Source organism: Periplaneta americana, chromosome 3 (genome assembly GCF_040183065.1).
Source record: "Periplaneta americana isolate PAMFEO1 chromosome 3, P.americana_PAMFEO1_priV1, whole genome shotgun sequence".
Classification (NCBI taxonomy): Eukaryota; Metazoa; Arthropoda; class Insecta; order Blattodea; family Blattidae; genus Periplaneta; species Periplaneta americana.
Genome location: NC_091119.1, coordinates 133,390,572 through 133,415,919, shown reverse-complemented (window position 1 = coordinate 133,415,919; position 25,348 = coordinate 133,390,572). Strand labels below are relative to the sequence as shown.

Below are 25,348 nucleotides of genomic sequence, written 5' to 3'. Positions count from 1 at the left end.
AACAATACAATCAAAGTTATCATTTTTAAACTGACCTTTCCATGAAGCATCCTCTATTGAAGTCCCTTTCTTTACTTTTTTCGCTCTGTCGTCCAACGTTGACTGAACGTGGAAAGTTTAAGCAGCTCTCTGATAACCCATATGCCTACTTATCACTTTCTCTAAGACACTCTTCATGTCGTCTTCTTCCCAGCTTTGCCAGTTTGTTTTTCTTTCATAATTTCTAACCATGTTTCACACCTAAAATTATTAATGAGAAAAACAATTACTTCTAAGATCCTAACACAAATGTGGTGGCAGGATCGGCTGCTCACAGTTTCATCTCACCCGATTCTTCCCGCATGCCATTTTGTCTCTTAGCCACACACTGTATCCATGCCTTGTAATTAAGAGTTTGTTTGAAAATGGAAATTATATGTTTAAAACTATACATTGCAACATAATACATATAAATATTATTATAGTATTAACTTACTTGGTATATTATGCCCTCGAGAATTGTGTAAAATTACTCCAAAACACAAAAAATTCGATAAGTTGGAATAATGGACACATTAACGCGACTTTTCGCTTCTCCTTCCAGTCTTGAACTGTCTTCTAGAAACACAATATATATTACATGCTCCGAGCAGATGGCAGCACTATATGGAGTGAAAAGCAAGATACCTGTTTTTGCTCCAGTACCCATCCTACTCCCTCCTCCCCTACATATCAGTACGAAATTTCTACGAAATTTTTTTTTGTCACATTTGCTTGAATCGGGATTCTTTTGTCGCCACCTCTCGGGTTTTGTGTAAAGGATTGATTTTAAACGCTGCTAAAATAAAAGGTAAAAAATATTAGTGATGAAAATTACTGAATTTAAATAAAAGAATACTTATCCCTTACAGTGTGCTCCACTCTACCAAATCAAAACCAAATTTCTTAATGATTTAGATAAAGTTACCAGAGGAGCATGCAAAGAGCTTATTGGTCTTCCTCATGACTGCCCAGACGGAATGCTTTACTCCCCTAAAAAATATCGTGGTCTTTCGTTAATGAAAGCATCTTGGGAAGCTTATGTACAACACATAAATATCTGTAATACTCTTCTTCGTGTTGACGACTCCCATCTCCACAATGTTAGGGACCTTGTAAGTGAAAAAGTTTCTGCTCTGTCAAAATTGAATATCACAGCTATTGATGCTATCAACTGGTCAGGTCGTAAAATTCGTAAACACTTAAGAAATGACGCATTCCAAACTTGGACAAACCATACCTTGCGTGGTAAAGGGGTTATTGTTTATAGTGATCTCCCCAAGGCTAACTCATGGGTAAGCAATCGAAAGGGCCTATCTTCCTCAGAATGGACCAATGCTTTAAAAATGTCAAGCAATATTTCGGCGGTTCGCGCAATACCGGGTAGAACTCTAAGCACAACCCACTGCCATCATCCAGACTGTAGCGAGCTTCAAAACACTTGGACACGTGCTTGGACAATGCCCCAAAGGCGAACTGCTGATCAATGCTAGACATCATCATGTATGACATGCTTTGGCGATATCGTTAAAAACTTTAAATTGGGAGATTCATGAGGAAGTACATTGTGTATCATCAGATGGTTCTTTTAGATGGGCAGACATTATTGCTATCAACGGACGCTTAAAACGGGCTCTTGTTCTTGACCCTACTATCCGTTTCGAAAGAAACCTAAATCAGGCCACCGAAGTTGATATTGAGAAGAAGTCTATATATGAACCTTGTCTGCCGTTTCTTTCTCAAAAGTACAACGCCCCTCTTAAACAATGGTCTGTCACTGGTTTGCTGTTTGGCAGTAGAGGTTCTATTACAAAATTCACATGGAATAATCTTAAGGAACTTCACATTCCTTTTGATTATGTAATGTCTATTCTTATAAATATTATCAAGGATTCTCTTTAAATATTACATCATCATCTCTATTTCAATTAATCAACTTATATTTGCCTTCACCAATTAACTTTCTTTTTTCTTTAATATATCACATCACATTAAATTGTACATGTTTATTGTATTCAGGACCCTTGTGGTCACTCAAATTCTTTGAGCTGATGTCTATAAATTTAGAAATTTATTATACACAACAAATGAACCCATAATCTACAAATTGAATTTTCTGTTTAATTTTATGATAGTATGTTGGCTTTATATAGCACAGTAAGATTTCACAATCTTCTTCTAATAGAATCATTTTCCTATAGGAAGCATAAATACATTCAAATAAGTATTGTTTTCAACAATAAAAAAAAATTACCCAACATTAATATATTTATATATTAATGCCACAGTCACTATTTTCTTATAGATTGACAAATCGAACTGAAACCCTGACCGAGTTACTACGTGAGCGCTGGCTGTCTTGGGGAGGAGCAAGTGAGAAAGCACAGGAGGAAGGGAGAGAGCACTATGCACTATGTACTTGCAGGTCCACTCACAGTTTGTCAAACCTGCTAACAAAAGCATTGAAAGGTTAACTAGTTGCCTGCAATGCTAGCATAATGGAACCTTCCTAGCCGAAATTCGAGGCAAAAATGAAGAATCCGTTAATGTGATAATACTGGAGAGTGGTTCTTCTATTGGTCGCGAAGCCCACACACACACACACACCCTCTCAGATATTTACGTAGTGATTGGTGACTGAATGACGAGGAGTGAGGGAGAGAGAAGAAAGAAAGAGAGAGATTCCAGAAGTTGGTGTGTTTTACGGGGTTTCACTTGAAGTTGTCAAACTGTACCTATACCACAACACTTAACGATTCTCTTTGTCTCCTTCATTAGGAATACAGAATATTCTTTAACTTCATTTGAATCAGAAAAATCAGTCACATCAATGAAGAACTGAACAAACGTTTTCTACAATTTAAGTTTCCTGACGAAAGATTAGAACTACATTTTCTCCTTGATCAATGTTTAGCACAAAAGGACATGTTGTTGTTGTTTTCTAATGCCAGGCGTTTGACAATAAAGTCATTTGACCTCTTGTACTCCAATATTTTTCAAAGATATTGTCATGATCAGCCAATGAAGCACAGATTTTGAGGTGTTCCGAATCTATTTCTTGATTTGAATTGCACAATGGGCAGTTAGGGGACATGCAGGTGTTTGGCCAAACAGTCATGGCCTGTTGCAACATAATTAAAGAAAAAGGAGCTTCAAAGAATATGATAGCAACTAGAAATGCCAACTATTGAGAAAATCCACTAGCAGATTTTACTAGAGACTAGTTACGAAAAATCTCTAAAATGGAATAAATATGATTTGTCACCATATACATAAGAAAAATATCTAAAATGGAGTAAATATGATTTGTCACCATATACAGAGCCATTATTATGAATAGTCCTGAAAAACAGTGGCCTGCCAGCCGGTTATGCCCTGCATTGTTTTGCCAAGCGCGTAACCATTTCTTCGGCACTTCTACGATATCTGCACTCCACTCCTCTCCCCCCCCCCCCCCAAAAGCTACATCTATTCTTCGATTTCCTTGTAATTCAGTGGAACATACCGTATGTACATGAATACTCAGTGGTATCGAATAATCCATACACCCTAATTTTAGGAAGAAAAAAAAAAAAAAAAAAAAAAAAAAGGAGGAGAAAATTCGCTGTAATTTATGTTTTATTTATAAGAAATTAATCCTACATAACGATTAGGGAATATTCTTATTGAATTTGGTATTCTCAAGAAACTAGTTCGATTAATTAAAATGTGTCTCAGTGAAACGTACAGCAGAGTTCGTGTAAGTCAGTTTCTATCAGATGCATTTCCAATTCAATGTGGGCTAAAGCAAGGAGATGCACTATCACCTTTACTTTTTAACTTTGCTCTGGAGTATGCCATTAGGAGAGTCCAGGATAACAGAGAGGGTTTGGAATTGAACGGGTTACATCAGCTGCTTTTCTATGCGGATGATGTGAATATGCTAGGATAAAATCCACAAACGATTAGGGAAAACACGGGAATTTTACTGGAAGCAAGTAAAGAGATAGATTTGGAAGTAAATCCCGAAAAGACAAAGTATATGATTATGTCTCGTGACGAGAATATTGTACGAAATGGAAATATAAAAATTGGAAATTTATCTTTTGAAGAGGTGGAGAAGTTCAACAGTAATAAATATAAATGATACTCGGGAGGAAATTAAACACAGAATAAATATGGTAAATGCCTGTTATTATTCCGTTGAGAAACTTTTATCATCCAGTCTGCTGTCGAAAAATCTGAAAGTTAGAATTTATAAAACAGTTATATTACCGGTTGTTCTGTGTGGTTGTGAAACTTGGACTCTCACTTTGAGAGAGGAACAGAGATTAAGGGTGTTTGAGAATAAGGTTTTTAGGAAAATATTTGGGGCTAAAAGGGATGAAGTTACAGGAGAATGGGGAAAGTTACACAACACAGAACTGCACGCATTGTATTCTTCACCTGACATAATTAGGAACATTAAATCCAGACGTTTGAGATGGGCAGGGCATGTAACACGTATGGGCGAATCCAGAAATGCATATAGAGTGTTAGTTGGGAGGCCAGAGGGAAAAAGACCTTTAGGGAGGCCGAGACATAGGTGGGAAGATAATATTAAAATGGATTTGTGGGAGGTGGGATATGATGATAGAGAATGGATTAATCTTGCTCAGGATAGGGACCAATGGCGGGCTTGTGTGAGGGCGGCAATGAACCTCCGGGTTCCTTAAAAGCCAGTAAGTAAGTAAGTAACGATTAGGGATCCAGTGTCAGAGGCGAAGTGGTACCAATCTTATTTCAAATAATGCGCGCACCCCAGTTTTTCTTTGCTAAATTCAGGAAAAAATATGCTCAGAGTATTCGCGTATATATGGTAATACTTAAAATACATTAACTCAATAACTATTATGAGATGCAAGAGAAGAATGATCCTTAGATCCGAGAGTCAAGAGGAGAGGTAAGATGTGAGAAAAAGGGAAAAAGAAAGGAAAGAGAGTCAAAGAAGAAAAAGAACAAAGAAAACACGAAAGAAGAAAACGTAAAAATTTATATATATAGAACTAATAAACATGAGTACATGTTTAGGCACTACACATCTAACTCAAGCAACAGAATCCATACATTCACCACATACATTTCTGCTGGTGAATATCCTGAAAATAATATACCAATTTTTAATAAATATGAAAAATGTTTCAATTTTTGGACATGTTGATTTATGGGAACTTGAATTTTTATCCTATTCGCAAGATACAGTAACATTGTTTTACAGATGTTAAGGTTATAGTTAGAACAAGTGAAATGTTCACTAACAAGATGATGTAACAACTATTTTTTATGTTTATTCTATGTTGGAACTACAATAGAGAGTTTAACATATAGTGTTTCAGTTCTAAAATTAGACATTTAAACAATGTTGACTCTTCGTAAGGATTCTTTAATTTTGCATAAATATTATTAATATTGTACCGATTTTGAATGAAGTGTTCGAATCGAAGTAGAAACCATTTGTCCATGACCAGATGTGAGTTAGTTTCAAATTAATGAGTATTTAAAGTAGTAATCAGTTCTTAAGCGAAACTTATATCAATAACTTCAATTTTTACAATAAAATTGTTAGTTGCGTTCAAAAACTTGTTCTCATCATTATATTATGCACATAAGAAAATTGAGCGGACTCCACACAGTTTACATCAAAATGTACGTCATAAACAAACATGACTGTGGTGGTGTAGACATTGGGGAGAAATTAAGATATGGGAAGGAAAAAAATTATTGTACTTAAAGATTAATAGGTTTATATTCAAATAAGTCACATTTCTATCATTGATGTCATAGGTGTATATTTGTTAGTATGCTAAATTGTGTGTATTCAGTGAAAGAAAACATTTAATGTGTAAAAAAATTGGTTTGACAAAATATCTTAATAATTAAATATCTTGATATCTCTTCGAAAGATGCCAAGAATCTCAAGTTATGTACCCTAAATTATCACTACCACTCGAACCCAAACCCATTGCAGCTCTGAAATTGTAATTAATATGCTTGCATCCGAATTCGGACCAAAAGAAATTTTGTCCATGTATCCCTAATAACATAATATGTCCAGAATTTCTGGAGTTCAAAAAGGTACAGTTACTAGTATGTAGGCCTACTACAGGTTCGCAAAAGACTCCTATTCCTAGTCGTATAACATTCAATATCGCAAATGGAAATTTAATTCTCTAATAAAATAATATATAAACACAATGTAGACATTAGCTAGTGTTTAAGTTTCATCATATCCATATATATCTTTAATATCACCATCAACGATGTGCAAGTATTGGACTTCACTGGCTTGTTATGATCTCTAGCATCCATATATATAAACTTACAACTTACTTACAAATGACTTTTAAGGAACCCACAGGTTCATTGCTGCCCTCACATAACCCCATCATCGGTCACTATCCTGTGAAAGATGAATCCAGTCTCTACCATCATATCCCACCTCCCTCAAATCCATTTTCATATTATCCTCCCATCTATGTCTCGGCCTCCCCAAAGGTCTTTTTCCCTCCGGGCTCCCAAGTAACACTCTATATGTATTTCTGGATTCGCCCATATGTGCTACATGCCCTGCCCATCTCAAACGTATGGATCTAATGTTCCTAATAATGTCAGGTGAAGAATACAATGCATGCAGTTCTGCATTGTGTAATTTTCTCCATTCTCCTGTAACTTCATCCCTTTAAGCCCCAAATATTTTCCTAAGAACCTTATTCTCAAACACCCTTAATCTCTGTTCCTCTCTCAAAGTGAGAGTCCAAGTTTCACAACCATACAGAACAACCGGTAATATAACTGTTTTATAAATTCTAACTTCCAGATTTTTTGACAGCAGACTTCTCACCTGAATAATAACACACATTTCCCATATTTATTCTACATTTAATTTCCTCCCGAGTGTCATTTATATTTGTTACTGTTGCTCCAAGATATTTGAATTTTTCCATCTCTTCGAAAGATAAATCTCCAACTTTTATATTTCCATTTCGTACAATATTCTCGTCACGAGATATAATCATATACTTCGTCTTTTCGGGATTTACTTCCAAACCTATCGCTTTACTTGCTTCAAGTAAAATTTCCATGTTTTCCCTAATCGTTTGTGGATTTTCTTCTAACATATTCATGTCATCTGCATAGACAAGAAGATGATGTAACCCGTTCAATTCTAAACCCTCTGTGTTATCCTGAACTTTCATAATGGCATATTCCAGAGCGAAGTTAAAAAGTAAAGGTGATAGTGCATCTCCTTGCTTTAGCCTGCAGTGAATTGGAAAAGCATCAGACAGAAGCTGGCCTATACGGACTCTGCTGTAAGTTTTATTGAGACACATTTTAATTAATCGAACTAGTTTCTTGGAAATACCAAATTCAATAAGAATGTTATATAAAACTTCTCTCTTAACTGAGTCACATACCTTTTTTTGAAATCTATGAATAACTGTACCCATATATAATAGGCTATAACAAAATTACAATATCACAATAAAATTACATTACTCATAACCAGGGAAAGGATTTATATGTAAATACATATTTACTTATAAAGCTAATATAATTTATATTTTGCATTATCTTTATGTTTCACAATGTGTAGGGTTGAAAAATCCTACTTTTATTTTCCATATTTTTCCATATTTTAGAGTTTAGTACATATTTTCGTTAATTTCCATATATTTTCCATATTTCATATAAAACAGTCCATATTATATTAGGTTTAACAATAAAACAAAACAAAATTCCATTAACTTTTAAAAATACATTTCAACAATAGAGATTTAAACACATGTTCAGTAATCCCTTTAACATCAGAGTTATTTGAAAATTAGCAGTCCTATCAACAATGGGAAAGTAAGTTACAAAACTGTATTAATTTAATTTAAAATTTTTAACAGACTTCAGTTGTGCAGCTCAACAGTTAAATGCCAGTCAGAGTACACATAGGTTCAGTTTTGTAAATCATACTATAAAGACGGTAAATATGCCAAAAGTACGTCATTCAGTCAATTTAAAATCAAAACTAACAAGTTACATTTCAGAATTTAAAGAAGATGGTTTATCAACTGACAATAAAATATTATTTTGTAATTTGTGTCAGTGTGCAGTATCATCTACACAAAAGTTCCTGGTGCAACAACACATTACAACTAGTAAACATCAGGCCAACAAACAACTAAATTCCAAGCAGAGACAATTGTTTTTAACACAACCAACAACATCGAATGTAAGATCTGAGTTTAACATCGACCTGTGCCGTTCTCTCATCTCTGCTGATATTCCTCTCTACAAACTAAAGAATAAGGTCTTCAGGGAATTCCTTGAAAAATATACTCAACATACAATCCCGGATGAGTCAACACTTAGGAAGACGTATGCTCCATCCATCTACGATGAGACAATACAGAAGATAAGAGATGAAATTAAAGATAGTTCAATTTGGGTTTCCATTGATGAGACTCCCGACAAAGAAGGTAGACTTGTTGGTAATGTAGTTATCGGTTTGTTAAGTGAACAATATTCTGAACGAATTCTTTTACATTGTGATGTTCTAGAAAAGTGCAATAACAAAACTATAGTTAAACTGTTCAACGAAGCTATGGGTATCCTGTGGCCAAAGGGTATTATGTACGATAATGTGTTATTCTTTATTAGCGATGCTGCCCCTTATATGGTCAAAGCTGGACAAGCATTATCTGTTGTATATCCTAAATTGACTCATTTTACTTGTGTGGCGCATGCATTTCATCGTGTGGCAGAAGTGGTCAGAGACAATTTCCCTAAAGTAGATTTGTTGATTTCATCAGTGAAAAAAGTATTTCTCAAAGCTCCCAGTAGAGTTAACGTGTTGAAAGAAATGTACCCTGAAATTCCATTGCCACCAAAGCCAATTTTAACTAGATGGGGTACATGGCTAGAAGCAGTTGAATATTATGCCGAACATATAGACTCTATTAACAATGTTCTCCTTGCATTGGACTCTGAAGATGCAGTCTCAATTGATACTGCGAAAACAGTTACCTGTGACATAAGTGTGAAGAATGACTTAGCTCACATTCAGCATACATTTTCATGCATCATAAAAACGCTCAAAAGTCTCCAAAATAGGCACCTTTCACTATCTGAAAGTTTTGAAATTATAAATAGTACTGTGGAACAACTGAATCGTGGTAGAGGTAAAGTTGCAGATGCAGTAAGAGCTAAGGTGGACACTGTACTTTCAAAAAACCCTGGATATGAAGAACTACAAAAGGTTGTTGCTGTGATGAGTGGTGAATCAACAGTGAAGATTAACTTGGACTTATCCCCAGCAGACATTGTGAAATTGAATTATGTACCAGTTACTTCTTGTGACGTCGAACGCTCTTTTAGTCAGTATAAATCTATCCTCAGAGACAATAGAAGAAGATTCACTTTTCAGCACTTGAAAGAAATGTTTGTAACCTATTGTTATGGTAACAGACAATAAAAATTGTGTTTTGTTGAAACTACATTGGAAGATAAGGTACGTCCATTACATTTTTTGTTTAGTTTGATTAAAATGTACCAATATTTAACGTACATAGTCATTTTTTTATAATTTTAAGTCCATATTTAATTCCATATTTTGGTAAAAATCCATATTTAATTCCATATTTTGGTAAAAATAACTACATATATATTTACATATTTCATATATTTTTAGTCCATATAAATCCGTTCCCTGCTCATAACACAGCACTAAATTACAATCTACTCATAAGCCATAACACTTCTATTGGTCGTATTTTTCTAGTGAACGAATTACCATAAGAAATGTCTTATCCTCCTTCAAGAAATAGAAGAAATCAAGGAAACTGTATTTGAAATTATCTTTGGTAATTAAGAATACCTTCAATCTGTCAACCTTCAATTGTGTTTTTCTCGACTTTCATATTTTGTTCATTTCGGCAAAAACTCTTCCAGTAGGAGCATTGGTACCAGGCAGGGATAAGCCATATTCTAAAATTTTACCAATATTTCTAAATGGCGTTTCATTTTGGAAATTGTGCAGGAAGATCCTTTTTTATACTTTCCAACAAACCTGTACCCTGTCTGTACAGTTCTTAAACTGTACAGACAGGGACAGAAGGTTGAACGGGACAGTCTGGTCACATTAAATAACATTAATGGTAAAAGAATGCTTTATTTTCTGACCTGTATTGGTGAGAGTGCAATGAGGTGGCAATCGCGGAGACCAGTCACCAGAATCAAGACACTGCAGACTGGCAGGTCCTGTCAGAGTGTATCCGAGGTTGCAGTTGTAGTGAGCTCGTTGTCCCACACCTACTCGACCTGCAGTGTCTTCTTCTCGTGTAGATTCCAACACGTAGTAGCCATACAAAATATCAGGAGGCATCTGGCAACCATTTGCAACTGTAAAATAAACAAGGACGATGTGACATTACAAAACAATTTTTGCTAATTATATTTATAAATTCCTTCCACTTTCTAATTATACTTAGTGTAAAGAGAAAATATTGTGAACCTGCAAGAAATAGATTTTCAGATTTTCACGGAGATACATGTTTTCAGCACCTTATACCAAGATAATGGTTTTGGATATGCCATTTTTCTGTCTGTCAGTTTGTTTACAACGATTTCTTCTAAACTACTGGACAGATATTTTTTTTTATATTCAATGTCTACGAGTAAATTTATCTGGAAATGATGCACATTTAGAGTGCTTTTATGTAATAAAGGCAAACAATGATAATAAACCTCGAGATTCAGCAGGCAAGTTCTATTGCAAATTTTTGTAGGCCTACTTTGTATAATTAACTGCAATATGGGATGGCGGAGTTAATGTCACCAAAAAACATTTGGTAACATAAATTAATTTTTATATAAAAACCTGCAAATTTCTTTAAGTTCCAAGGAACAGGATAGGGGGAAAATCTTTTCGAAATTCATAAAACAGATGCTTCATATCAATTTTTCTAACAAACTTGCAGCTTTATAAGTGAAAGAAGGACGAATTTCGTCCTGGTGAAAGTATATATTATATTCGTCACTAATTACAATTAAATATTCTATCTCAATCTGAAGCAATATTTTAGTTATGGTAGCACACTAACCCGACTTCACCATATACTTTTAAACTACACATAAAGAAACAAATACTTGTGAGTCATAATATGTGGTTTTACCTAGCATGTACCGACACTTAACAGAGGATTAACAATAAACAACAAATTCAGAAGGAAAAATTACTGTTATTTATAAATATTTGCATAACCTCTTATATAGATTAAATAAATTCCAAAATGCTGTCATATTATCAGATTCAAGGGCAGCCACACAAACTATAATTTCATAACAGTGTACAAAAGAGACTACGAGAATGACCTATTACTTAATTAAACTACAGAAAAAAATAGTTTGCAGCAGATTCCTTCCCACTGCAATATAAAGGGAAATAAAACAGCAAACTTTCTGGCTAAGAAGGGCACTGAAATTTTACAGCCATCTAATAATGGTCTTCCATTTTATTCTGTAAAACAACTACTGTAATCAAAAGTAAATTCAGATTTGCCCAAAAATAACAAAATTCAGATGAAGCAAAGGATAAAACCTGGAAAATTTTATTGACTAATCCCAAAATAATCCCCCAAGGGCCACCTAAATCTGCTGTTGCGATGTTCAGGTTGATAACCAGTCATAATTGTTTGGCAAGCTAAGTGATGCAAATGAAAAGATGAACATGGAACACATCAAAAGTTGCATAGCACTGCTAAAAGATGACATCGTACAAAAATATTGGAGTGCAAGATGGTAAATGACTTCATTATCAAGTGTCTAGACCAGCGATCATCAGCCCAGTGCATTCTCGCACTAACATCTCTTATCCCCAAGCACTCTAGTGGTCTAGTACAGCTGTGGCTGCTAGTGGGTATCCATATGCAGGGCTGGGCAGTATTTGAAATACATTTGTATTTTGTATTTTGTAATTTGTAAGGATTTTCGAAAGTATTTTGTATTTTGTATTTAAATACATAAAACTGATGTATTTTGTATTTCAAATACTTAAAATACTTTTTTTTTTTCTTCTCGTCTTTCAAGTTTTGGATTTGGATTTGAAGAATGAACTTTTGTCTCATTTGACTATCCATTTCAGATCTGCTAGTTTTCTTGCCACAACTGATTCCCTTAACGCCATAAAGAAATCTCCAACAACATCAAAATGTTATGTTTTATTTAATGACGCTCGCAACTGCAGAGGTTAGATCAGCGTCGCCGGATGTGCCAGAATTTTGTCCCGCAGGAGTTCTTTTATGTGTCAGTAAATCTACTGACATGAGCCTGCCGCATAACAACATCAAGGATCCATCACCCAACACTTGCTAAATGTTCAGCATTATGGAATGCGTTCTAGGAGACCCAAATCCTCAGAAATTATATCAGATGTCTTGAAATATTCATCAAAGTTTCCAACCGATGGAATTCTCTTTATGACTCAGTCTCTCAAATATTGCAATTCAAACATGATATAAACAGGTGTAACAGAGAACTGCTCAGCTGGTTTCACACACATATTCTGTGTCCTCTTCTTATCATTTGGTGAGGCAGTGTCAGATAGCCATCTCATCTTCAATGGCAAAGGGACAACCCTGTGCACTCTAGAGAATTACCCAACAGTGAAACAAGCTTTTATAAAGTATAATACAAGTTTGTGTACCTCTGCACCTGTAGAAAGACTGTTCTGTTTTGCAGGATTTATTCATTCACAAGCAAGGGGATCCTTATCTGATAAACTTCTTGAGAAACTGTTTTTTTTTAAGGGAGCAGTATTTATTCATATGTAACATAATTTCATTGCTGACTGGGAAAAGGAAGAATGTCCAGTTACAGTGTTTATATAAAATTTCGAAGTAAAAATACTTTTAATGTTAATATAATATTTTAGATTTTCACTAATATTCTTATTTCTTTAGGCCTATATATTGTATCGAGTACTTCAAATACAAATGTATTTTGAGTATTTTAAATACAAATGTATTTTCGTTAATTTTTTAAAAGTATTTTGTATTTGTATTTCAAATACAATTTTTTGAAGTATTTTGTATTTGTATTTCAAATACTTGGATGTCAGTATTTTGCCCAGCCCTGTCCATATGCATGTCGCCAAGTTGACCGCCTGGGACTACGATGCACTGCTTCCTGCTCGAAGTATTTTGATTAATAAAGACTGGACAATTTATTATAGAGTTAAGAACAAAGACAGAATTATTTACTGAAGTACAAATTAAACGTAGAATAATTTTATAGGGATGAAATTAGTGAAGATTGAAGTATGTAATTTTATAGGAATGAAATTAGTGAAGATTGAAGTATGTTATGCTACAATAACAGAGCTATTTACAAAGAGAACAGAACTACATTTAAAGTGACTCTTGTTGTTCAAACTGGCTAACATGCCAAACGCTTAGTATGTGGACACTCTGTTATAGGGGAAAAATATATCGTTGAGCCACATTACGACACAGATATGCTCAAACGTATACTGATACTGTTGGAGATGAGTGTATGCAAGTAGCAGAAAATTTAAACAATTAGTCGTCACTGAGGTAAGTTGTTTTAGGAAAGTACAATATTGTTCCAAACATTTCCCTGCTTATTGTAAAACGCAGAAAAAAATTACATAAAAAAAATATATTAAGAAAAATCATAATGATAACATTTCGCTGTGTCTATAATGTAAATATATGGTAAAACAACTCTTCTAATTTGAAAAGACAAATGGAAATGAAGTAATTAAATATTATTGTCAAAAATTATAAAAGAAAATGCTTACAGCGAAACATTTTATTGTGTTGATGATGTATTCATCTTTCTACAAGTATATGGATATATTTCATATCATTCTTTTTCCATATGTGTTTTTTGTATTAGTATCCGTAATTTTACTTCTATTTCTTATTTCCTTCTTCTCTCTGCATTTGTTTCTTGTATATGTCTATTTATATTTTGGTAGTGTGGTAGAGAAGGCCTGATGGCCTTAACTCCGCCAGATAAAATTAATAAATAGATAGATAAATAAATAATTAAATATATTATAAATACAACTCTCTCATTTGAAGCGACATATTGAAATAAAATGTTGTTGTTGTTTTCTAATGCCAGGCGTTTGACAATAAAGTCATTTGACCTCTTGCACTCCAATATTTTTCAAAGATATTATCATGACCAGCCACTGAAGCACAGATTTTGAGATGTTCCGAATCCATTTCTTGGTTTGAGTTGCACAATGGGCAGTTAGGGGACTGATATATTCCAATTCTATGCAGGTGTTTGGCCAAACAATCATGGCCTGTTGCCAATCTAAATGCAGCTATAGACGATTTTCGTGGTAAATCGGGAATTAACTGTGGATTTAGATGCAGGGAGTTCCATTTTTTCCCTTGGGATTGGGTTATCAAATTTTGTTTGTTGAAGTCTAAGTATGTAGATTTAATAAATCTCTTCACAGAGTAATACATAGATTTAGTAACAGGTCTGTAAGTAGCAGTGCTGCCCTTCTTTGCTAAAGCATCTGCATTCTCGTTTCCCAGGATTCCACAATGGGATGGTATCCATTGGAATACAATTCTTTTATTGAGTGATATTAATTGAGAGAGCATTTTAGTTATTTCTGCTGTTTGAAATGAAGGTGTGTGTTTAGAGACGATTGATAGAATAGCTGCTTTGGAGTCTGACAATATAACTGCATTCCTAAATTTATTGATGTAGCATAGAAGATTTCTGAGACATTCACTTATTGCAATGATTTCACCATCAAAACTTGTTGTTCCATATCCAAGAGATCTATAAAGGGAGAAGAGACAGCACGTAACACCTGCACCGGCACCTTGTTCTCTGGAGATCAAGGATCCGTCGGTGTATAAATGAAGCCAGTTTTGTGGAGGGTACCTAATATTAATTGTCTCTAAAGACAATTGTTTCAGTATTTCAGTGTTTACTTCTGATTTCAGTATTTCTTCTGTTAAATTTAGATTATATTCTATATTTAATAGAGTTAAAGGGTTTGGTTTAATTTGTAAGTAAAATGATAAAATATTCTTATCAATCCCACTAGGACAATGGCTCTTAACCTTTTGTGAGTCAAGGGACCCTTTTAAAATCTGGTGAAAGCTATGGACCCTCTCCGTAGAAAAATGTAAAAGAGCGACAAACATTTTTAAATACCCTTCTGCCTTTTACGTTAAAATAATATAGTGAATATACATGTGAACTTTTTAAGTGACTTCCACGGACCCCCTGAAGCCCATTCATGAATCCCTAAGAACCACTCCATTAGGAGCTTAGTGACTGAGTGGCCACCCCTTAATTCCTCTTGCCTCATATTGTGAGCAACTGTCCAGTACTCGCCTGCCTAGCCCAGGCATGCCCGATTTCTGCCTACATGACCACCTATACCTTAGCGTGGTGTGGAACTGAGAACAGAAGGTCTTGTGAGTGCACCGCTTGCTGAGAGAATTGTACTGTTTAAAATGCAGAAAATGCCATTTATTCCTACCAGGTCCACTGCATACAATTTAAAAACAACCATCTTGACACTATAAACGAAGATTAGCACCTTTACTTACCGCATCGACCTTGAGGACCTGACCAATATCCATCCTTGCAGGTGCGAAGTTTACTGGAGGGAGGAGACAGACGGAAACCTTCCCCACAACTGTAAGTTGCACGTGAACCTCGACGGTAAGTCTTCTCACTGTCTTGCATTCCTTCCAAGCGTACCTCGGCATTACGTAAGAATGGCGGAGAAGGACACCCTGCAATATTCTTTAAATTAATTTTATATCATGATTTACAAGTTAATAGTAATAATAATAATAATAATAATAATAATAATAATATTTCTGTTATAATTCCCACATTTAAGAAGGGAGATCAAAAGAATTTAGACAATTATCGTGGTATAAATCTTCTAAACACAGGGTATAAGATATATGCAAAAGTAATCAACAAAAGGTTAACAACAATAATGGAAACATTACTGTTAGAAGGACAAAATGGATTCAGGAAGGGCAGATCCTGTATAGACTGTATTTTCTCCGTACCTCAGATAATAGAAAAGAACAGAGAATATAATATCCCGACTGCTATGGCCTTCATTGATTTTGAAAAGGCCTTCGATACTGTGAGCCGAGTAAAACTTTGGAAAATAATGAAAGAATAATTTAATAAGAGCTATTCAAAGTATGTATATGAATACCATAATAAAAATTAAAACAATTTTCGGAATCAGTAAGAATTCAAAGGAAATAACAAGAGGTGTAAGACAAGGGTGTCTCATGTCACCTACATTGTTTAATTTTTATATCGACGAAGTTGTGAGAAAATGGGAAGCACAACTGAATGTTAATTTTACCGGAAAAACGCCTCTAAATTGTATGCTTTTTGCTGATGATTTACTGATCCTCTCAGATAATGAGCACAATTTACAAAAAACAGTATTCAGCATGTATAAAATAGCTTCCGATTACAATTTGAAGGTATCTACAAAGAAAACAAAAATTTTCGGATTCATAGGATCTCAACCCAAACGAACCAAAATTTCCATCAATGATATAAATTTAGAACAGGTTTCAAATTTTAATTACCTAGGGTGTAATGTTACATATGACCAACCAAGCGATCAAGAAACTAAACTCTCCAGATTTCTACAGCTCCTGGGAACAATGAAACGAACTCTAATGAAAAGAGTCCGGAAGGAAACAATATTGAAATTTTATAAGACAATGGCAATACCATTGTTAACATATGGAGCCGAAAATTGGGAACTGACCAAACAACAACGTAGAAGAATAGAGGTGGTGGAGATGAGATTATTAAGACCTCTTGCTGGTTACAGATTGAAAGATCAGAAGAGAAACAGTGAAATTCGTCAAGAGTTACAAATACAAAGTCTTCTTGACTTCATAGACTCTTCCAGACAGCAGTGATACCAACATCTGATGAGAATGGACATAAACCACACCCCTCTCTACAGATGTTCCTATATCAACTAGTTGGTAGAAGGGATCTTGGCAGGCCCAGAAATAGATGGAAAGAACAGTTCTGATTTCCTGGAAATTGAACAGGCCTAAGGGCCTAAACCATGTTGTATTTGATGATTATGATAAAAATAATAATAGTAATAAACAGCTTTTTGCTGATTCTCTAGTTGCTTCTTACATCTCAGTAATATATGAGTTATTTATATTAATAATTTTTTTTAATTTACAGAACAGCAAGGTTTTTAAAATGGTAGTACGTCCTCAAACAAAGATGATCTTATTATCAAAAATTGCTTATTATACAATCACTTAACTGCAGCCAATAAGAGTTTTTTCGTATCAGTTATTTTCAAGACATGACTAGGGTTACCACTGTCCAGCTTTCGGCAGCATTGCCCTGGAACTTGTACCACTGTCCCATATCCCAGGCAAACATGCTTTTTCCCAGCTTATGCCAATTTTGAGAGCAGCAAATGAACAATGGAAACACAAATGAGAGTGAGCATGTAAAAACATTTTCTTAGTGTTTATATGTTTTAAATTAACTCAATATAGGCTTCATTAATTCATTCATAGTTTTCTGCCTGAAAGGAGGTCCTTTGCTGCAAACCCACATTTTCCAATCTTCTCTCTTTTCAGCCCCCTCTTCGCCTTCACATATGATTCTTACAATATTTTACTTAATGTTGTCTATCATAAGATAACTATTTCTGCCCCAATTTTTCTTCCCATTCATCAATCCTTCCAGTGCATCCTTCAGAAGGCAGTTTCTTTTTAGCCAATGATCTAGCCAATTTCTTTTTCTCTTCCTGATCAGTTTTAGCATTATATCTTCTTCACCCAATCCTTCTAACACAACTTCATTTCTTATTTTGTCTGTCCATTCTTCTCCATATCCAAATTTCAAATGTTGTCAGTCGTTTCTCTTCACTTCGTCGTAATGTGGACGTTTCTGCCTTATATAATACCACTCTCCACACAAAGCACTTTTCTTTAGTTCTTTTTTCGAAAGTACACAGAAAATGCTTATTTTACTATTAATTCCCCCCCCCCAATTGCTGTCTTCTTTTTGACTTCCTTGCAGCAGCTCCTGTTGCTATTTATATTACATAGTACACTTCAAATATTTGAAGCTGTCCACTTGTTTCACTGCCTTGTTCATCTTGTTTGCATTTATCTTAATCTGATACTGCTCATAGCTGTCATTTCATTCCAGTAGCATATCCCTTAGTATCATCTCCCCTTCTGCTAACAACGCCATATCATTAACAAGTCTTTTGCATTTTATTCTTCTTCCTTATACTATAGGGTTCCCAGACATATTGAAAAAAAATACGGGACACTTATCAGTTGTCACTGTGTGTAGTAAAATTTACTACACAATCACTTTACTAACCAAGGGTAAGTAAACAAAATTCTTAGGGAGCATATTTGTATTCAGTTTAAGCTTCTTTATGTAAATTGCCTTCAAATTGCTTTTACTAAGTTATTACAGAAACAGCTACAAAATACTCTACTCACGTGACAATATTCTTATAAATCAATGTGCCGTGGCCTTGCAATATTTCCCTGAAGAATGAATTTCACTTAATAATTATATATTTTGAAGAATCGTGTCATGAAAAGCAACACAATCCTCACTGAAGAATCATTTTACAACAAGCAATGATTTTACTGTTTTTACAGACAATTTATTTTTATCAGCAGTCTATAGAGCGTTCATGCGAGAAAATGATCTTTCGACACACGCATTTCTTCCAGGGAAACACATAATGAACTCCACTACCCTCTTCAAATCTGAGAGTTCTCCTTCAGTGCACTTTTAAAAAGATCCAGCCAGGCTTCATCTAAACATTTGGTGTTGCCATCACTCACCTTCAGAAATTAATAACTCACAATAATATTGTTTCATCTACAGTCACCTGCAATATGAAGTGCGATGTTTGTAATTTGTAATATAGAATAAACGTTGTAACTTTCCCGTTTTTTTCTCAATTTAGAACTCTAAAATATGGGTTGGAAAGCTGTCCCGAAGACTTTCCTCAGACAATGGGACGCATTAGCGAAAAATGGGACGATTTCGTATTTTACGAGACATTTGGGAATCCTATTACACTATCACCCCTTCCGTGTTTCGAAACAGTTCTTCACTGAATCCACTAAGTAGATGTTCAACAGAGTAGGTGATAAAGGACTTTATTTAAAGTACTGGTTGATTGGCAAACTTACTCGTGTTAAATTACATAAGCACATGTGGCTTACAGCTGTTTCGGTGCTTCTTCACACCATCCTCAGAGTCTACTAGATCTCGGCGTCATCTCGAATTTTGCTGCCTGTTGTGGGGGTGCGTTTGTGTGTTGAAAAGTGGAGTCAAAAAGTGTGTGTGTTCTGAAATTGATCTGTGTGTTGAGAATTTGACCAGGGTGTGTTTTAATAAAACACTTTTCAACACGCAAACGCACCCCCACAACAGGCAGTGAAATTCGAGTTGATGCCGAGATCTAGTAGGCTCTGAGGATGGTGTGAAGAAGCACCGAAACAGCTGTAAGCCACACGTGCTTATGTAATTTAACACGAGTAAGTTTGCCAATCAACCAGTCCTTTAAATAAAGTCCTTTATCACCTACTCTGTTGAACATCTACTTAATGGATTCAGTGAAGAACTGTTTCGAAACACAGAAGGGGTGACAGTATAATAGGATTCCCAAATGTCTCGTAAAATACGGAATCGTCCCATTTTTCGCTAATGCGTCCCATTGTCCGAGAAAAGTCTTCGGGACAGCTTTCCAACCCATATTTTAGAGTTCTAAATTGAGAAAAAAACGGGAACGTTACAACGTTTATTCTACATTACAAATTACAAACATCGCACTTCATATTGCAGCTGACTGTAGATGAAACAATATTATTGTGAGTTATTAATTTCTCAAGGCGAGTGATGGCAACACCAAATGTTTAGATGAAGCCTGGCTGGATCTTTTTAAAAGTGCACTGAAGGAGAACTCTCAGATTTGAAGAGGGTAGTGGAGTTCATTATGTGTTTCCCTGGAAGAAATGCATGTGTCGAAAGATCATTTTCTCGCATGAACGCTCTATGGACTGATGATAAAAATAAATTGTCTGTAAAAACAGTAAAATCATTGCTTGTTGTAAAATGATTCTTCAGTGAGGTTTGTGTTGCTTTTCATGACACGATTCTTCAAAATATACAATTGTTAAGTGAAATTCATTCTTCAGAGAAATATTGCAAGGCCAAGGTAGATTGATTTATAAGAATATTGTCACGTGAGTTGAGTATTTTGCAGCTATTTCTGTAATAACTTAGTAAAAGCAATTTGAAGGCAATTTACATAAAGAAGCTTAAACTTAATACAAATATGCTCCCTAAGAATTTTGTTTACTGTTTGTTTACTTACCCTTGGATAGTAAAGTGTTTGTGTAGTAAAATTTACTACACACACAAAAACACACACACACACTTTGAAAGATTGGCATAGGCTACTTGATGGATGCGCATACTAAACTTACTCAGTGATAACTGATAAGTGTCCCATATTTCTTTCAATATGTCTGGAAACCCTATAGTATAAGGAAGAAGAATAAAATGCATAAGACTTAATGATATGGCGTTGTTAGCAGAAGGGGAGATGTCCTGTCTGTTACTGTGGAATGGCTGTTTACACTTTCTAGCACAGCTTCATTTCTTATTCTAACTGTCCATTTTACACGCTCCATTCTTCTCCATGCTGCTGACAGGATAACAATGGCAAAGGAAGCTTTTAATAGGAAAAGGAGGATCTTCTGCGGACCTCTAGAAAAAGAACTAAGAAAGAGACTAGTCCAGTGTTTTGTGTGGAGTGTGGCATTGTCTGAGGCAGAAACCTGGACATTACGACGAAGTGAAGAGAAGCAACTAGAAGCATTAAATGTGGATATGGAGAAGAATGGAGCATGTGAGATAGAATAAGAAGTGAAGCTGTGTTGGAAAGAGTAGGTGAAGAAAAAATGATGCTGAAACTGATCAAAAAGAGAAAAAGAAATTGGACATTACGACGAAGTGAAGAGAAGCAACTAGAAGCATTTGAAATGTGGATAAGCAGAAGAACAGAGTATATGAAATAGAATAAGAAGTGAAGCTGTGTTGGAAAGAGTAGATGAAGAAAGAATGATGATGAAACTGATCATAAAGAGAAAAAGAAATTGGTTGGGTTATTGGCTGAGAAGAAACTGCCTACTTAAGGATGCACTGGAAGGAATAGTGAATGGGAGAAAAGTTCGGGGTAGAAGAAGATATCAAATGATAGACGACATTAAGGTAATATATGGATTATATGCAGAGACCAAGAGGAAGCATAAAATAGGAAAAGTGGGCGAATGCTGGGTTTGCAGTGAAAAACATGTCCTTGGGCAGAAAACTATGAATGAATAAATTTTTCTCCATGTGCACATCTCAAATGTTTCTAGTCAAATTTCCTATATTGCATTCATTATTTATTCATACTAATTCAATATTGTTATTATCGTAATAAGAACTGAGATAATCCTTACAACAAAACAACCCTGTAACAAACAATTCCCTTTAATGTTTTTTCACTGGCCCTACATACAACTTTCAATATCTATATTTATAGTTCTGTTCCTTCTTGAAATATTGGAAGAAAAGTTTTAGGATGATGTTCCATTTGGCTAAGAATGAAGAATTTTTCCTCCATTACTGCACTCAACCTTTTTACGTACTCTGAAATGCAGTAGCAATAGTAGAGATGTGAGAAAGAACTGCACACTCTTTCCACAAATGTATGACCATCCGACTGGACTTGCATCTTTGATAAGAGGTCATCAAAGCATAGATATTAAATAGCGATAACTTTCTGTGCTCAAGGTTGCGGGTTTGATCCCGGGCCCAGGTCGATGGCATTTAGGTATGATTAAATGTGACAAGCTCATGTCAGTAGATTTACTGGCATGTAAAAGAACTCCTATGGGACAAAATTTCGGCACACTGGCGACGCTGATATAACTTACGCAGTTGAGAGCATCGTTAAATAAACCATAATTTAATTTAATTTAAATATGAGATATTAATGGAGGGGGGAGGGAAGGAACTGGCCACCTTACACCATTATCTCCTGGCCTAGTTGCCTCATAAGTGGTGCCTTCTTGGTATCACTTGTCAGGTTCAAACCTGTCTTCGGACAGTAGACTAAACAACAACAACAATGGAGGTACAAATATTCTTACTTACTTACAAATGGCTTTTATGGAACCCGCAGGTTCATTGCCACTCCCACATAAGCTCGCCATCGGTCCCAATCCTGTACAAGATTAATCCACTCTCTATCATCATATCCTACCTCTTCAAATCCATTTTAATACTATCCTCCCATCTACGTCTCGGCCTCCCCAAAGGTCTATTTCCCTCCTGTCTCCCAACTAACATTCTATATGCAGTTTTGGATTCGCTCATACATTCTACATGCCCTGTCCATCTTAAACGTCTGGATTTAATGTCTCTAATTATGTCAGGTGAAGAATACAAATGCGGGCAGTTCTGCGTTGTATAACTTTCTCCATTCTCATGTAACTTCATCCCTCTAAGCCCCAAATATTTTCCTAAGAACCTTGTTCTCAAACACCCTTAATCTCTGCTCCTCTCTCAAAGTGAGAAATATTCTGATCATCAAATATTCTATTTACAATAAAAAACGGAGACAAAATAGCGAAAATAAAAGTTCAAAAATATGAAAAAGTAGAATGGAATGAATTACAATAATATTGAAAAAAATCACTTCTTCTCCCGACTCAGAACCTGTCAGTAATAGGCATTAATAAAACTGTAATACCAGTACAGTAACTATCGCAGTTTCCAGGTTGTCCAGAGAAAAATATACTAAATATAACGGATAACATAACATTGTTCAAAAGACTTGTCAAGATTTCAAATCAATCTCTTATTATGTCTCTGATATAGACGACATCTAAAAGGAGCTACTGGATGCTCCTTTACACTAATGACACCTTCCATCGAATTTATAAAATTATCGGTAAGAGACTGCGAAATATAAACTCCTCGAATATGAGACTTTCTAGAGAAAAACAAAAGAACTTTATTCCGAGACCTGGAGAGATTAAGATCCTAACAATGAGACAAAGATTTTAGACCTATCTAGAAACAGAACTGGGATAACAATGTTACATAGGCCTACTTATGACTGTATAAGATTGACACAGATGAAGCTATGAAGCCTCGTTTTATCCCAGACCAATTTAACTGATCTTAGCATGGGAAGTACGCTACAGTTCTTAAGGTAGGAAAATACCGGTATAGAATTAGTAGCCTAACTTATTCAAACATAAGAAAAAATAACAAAATTGAAATAATTAGTAGCAATACAACCGAGAACGGATTTATCACACCACTTACGTTTAGAACATTGTGGTTTTTGAATATGCTCCCATTCACCATCAACACACAAAATTTTGGGTGGTCCTATCAGGTCATAACCAGGAAGGCATTCAATGTGTAGAGCCTGTTTGTCTCCAACTACAATTACTTGTGTTGTTGCTCCCTTTCCAATGTCCCCAAACTCAGGGCATCCGCCAATTGGAATTACTGTAAACAAAAATGAGTTCAAATTATGCGAACACAATAATTAATTACACATTCGAGTACACAGAACTGTCACAACATTTACCTTCTGATCTATTCTTCGCAAACAATTCCGAGGCATTTAATTTCCTGACAACTACAAATATGAGGCAGAGTAGTTCAAAATATTTCATCTTTAGTCGACTATATGTCATTTAATTAGGAATATGAGACTTAAACCTTTCTTCTGACAGTTTAATCTACAGGCCCATGTCAAATGGCCTTCCAAGTTCTACCATGAAGAATATTATGCACAATTCCACTCTCTTCCTAATTGGTCCTCAACTGTACAAAACCATTGCTACAAAGAGCCGACAGAATAAACGGAGAACTAGCAGATGTGAAATTGTATTATTATGTTTAATAAATTACACAGTTCTCATAAAATTGTATATTTCAGCCATAATACTTCATTTGATCACAGCTTCTCAGATCATCGCCGAAAATAATAACACAGACGTCAATTTGTATTTGTCATATAAACTTTACTACGATCAAGGAGACAGTGGTGAGAGAGTGTAGCTATTATAGAAAAATGAAGTTTTTGTATATAATAATATAATATATGTTAAATTGTTTCATTTTTGCATCTTGTAGCCACTTATTTTCTCTAAATTCTCAGTGAAATAACACTGCCTAATAGTAATCGAGACTGAAAGAATATTATATACAGTGCAAACCTAACCTTACTTTTCCTCAAGCCTTGATCATGACTACCTACTGTATTGTAATCTATCCCGATACTGTTTCATTCTGCACCCTAATAGTAGCACTAGAGTCAAAGTTATTTTGACATGCTTGTCTGTTTTTTACAAGGACTTCATGCGTTTGCATATGTACCGTAACTTAGGTTATGATAGGGCCTAGGTAGGCCTACTACTGAAAATTTTCAAAGAAACTATGATTGATTTTATTCTTCTCTTTTGTTTCCAGGTTGTGCTTCAAGACAGGCAATGTTTTTAACTAACGTTCTGCTGAAAAAAGCCAAGAGCAAGTACGTTTGTAATATAGGCTACCTTGAATAGTATTAGCTCCTGTATGTGTGTGTTTAGACCTAGGTGAAACTACGATCTCTCCCTACGCCACACAGGGAAAGAAAACGTACTTAAATTATTGAAACATTTTCACATTTCTCGGTCTCACGTCACTTAAATATCCTTTTAACTTGCCCACTAACCTTGTCACATAAATACTGTACCTATGTATCTCGACCTCATTTACCTATCCCCTCATTTAACCCTTAGGTAAAGGTAAAGGTATCCCCGTCACATGCCATGAAGGCACTTGGGGGGCATGGAGGTAGAGCCCCATGCTTTCCATGACCTCGGTACTAGAATGAGGTGGTGTGGTCGGCACCACGCTCTGACCGCCTTTTACCCCCGGGAAAGACCCGGTACTCAATTTTATAGGAGGCTGAGTGAACCTCGGGGCCATTCTGGAAGTTTGGCAACGAGAAAAAATCCTGTCACCACCTGGGATCGAACCCCGGACCTTCCAGTCCATAGCCAGCTGCTCTACCAACTGAGCTACCCGGCCGCCATTTAACCCTTAACGAAACGCAAATTAGAAGTCCCTTGTATGGTGTGGGGAGATATCGAAGATTTGTCTTGACTCATGGCCTACACTTTTAAGTGATATGATGTAGCCC

The 25,348-nt window shown here is 35.4% G+C and overlaps 1 protein-coding gene across 1 annotated transcript in view; it reads right to left on the bottom strand.

Moving 5' to 3' along the window:
• The window catches only part of LOC138696553 (sushi domain-containing protein 4-like), a 251,114-nt gene extending 226,916 nt beyond the window's left edge, over positions 1 to 24,198 (bottom strand). Inside the window, exons 1-4 of the mRNA XM_069821653.1 lie at positions 23,747 to 24,198; positions 23,476 to 23,664; positions 15,636 to 15,824; positions 10,207 to 10,425 (exon numbers count right to left, since the gene is read on the bottom strand). Coding sequence (XP_069677754.1) covers positions 10,207 to 10,425; positions 15,636 to 15,824; positions 23,476 to 23,664; positions 23,747 to 23,855 — 706 coding nt within the window. The 5' untranslated portion in view covers positions 23,856 to 24,198. The remainder of the gene's footprint in view (positions 1 to 10,206; positions 10,426 to 15,635; positions 15,825 to 23,475; positions 23,665 to 23,746) is intronic.
• Positions 24,199 to 25,348: the final 1,150 nt, after the last annotated feature.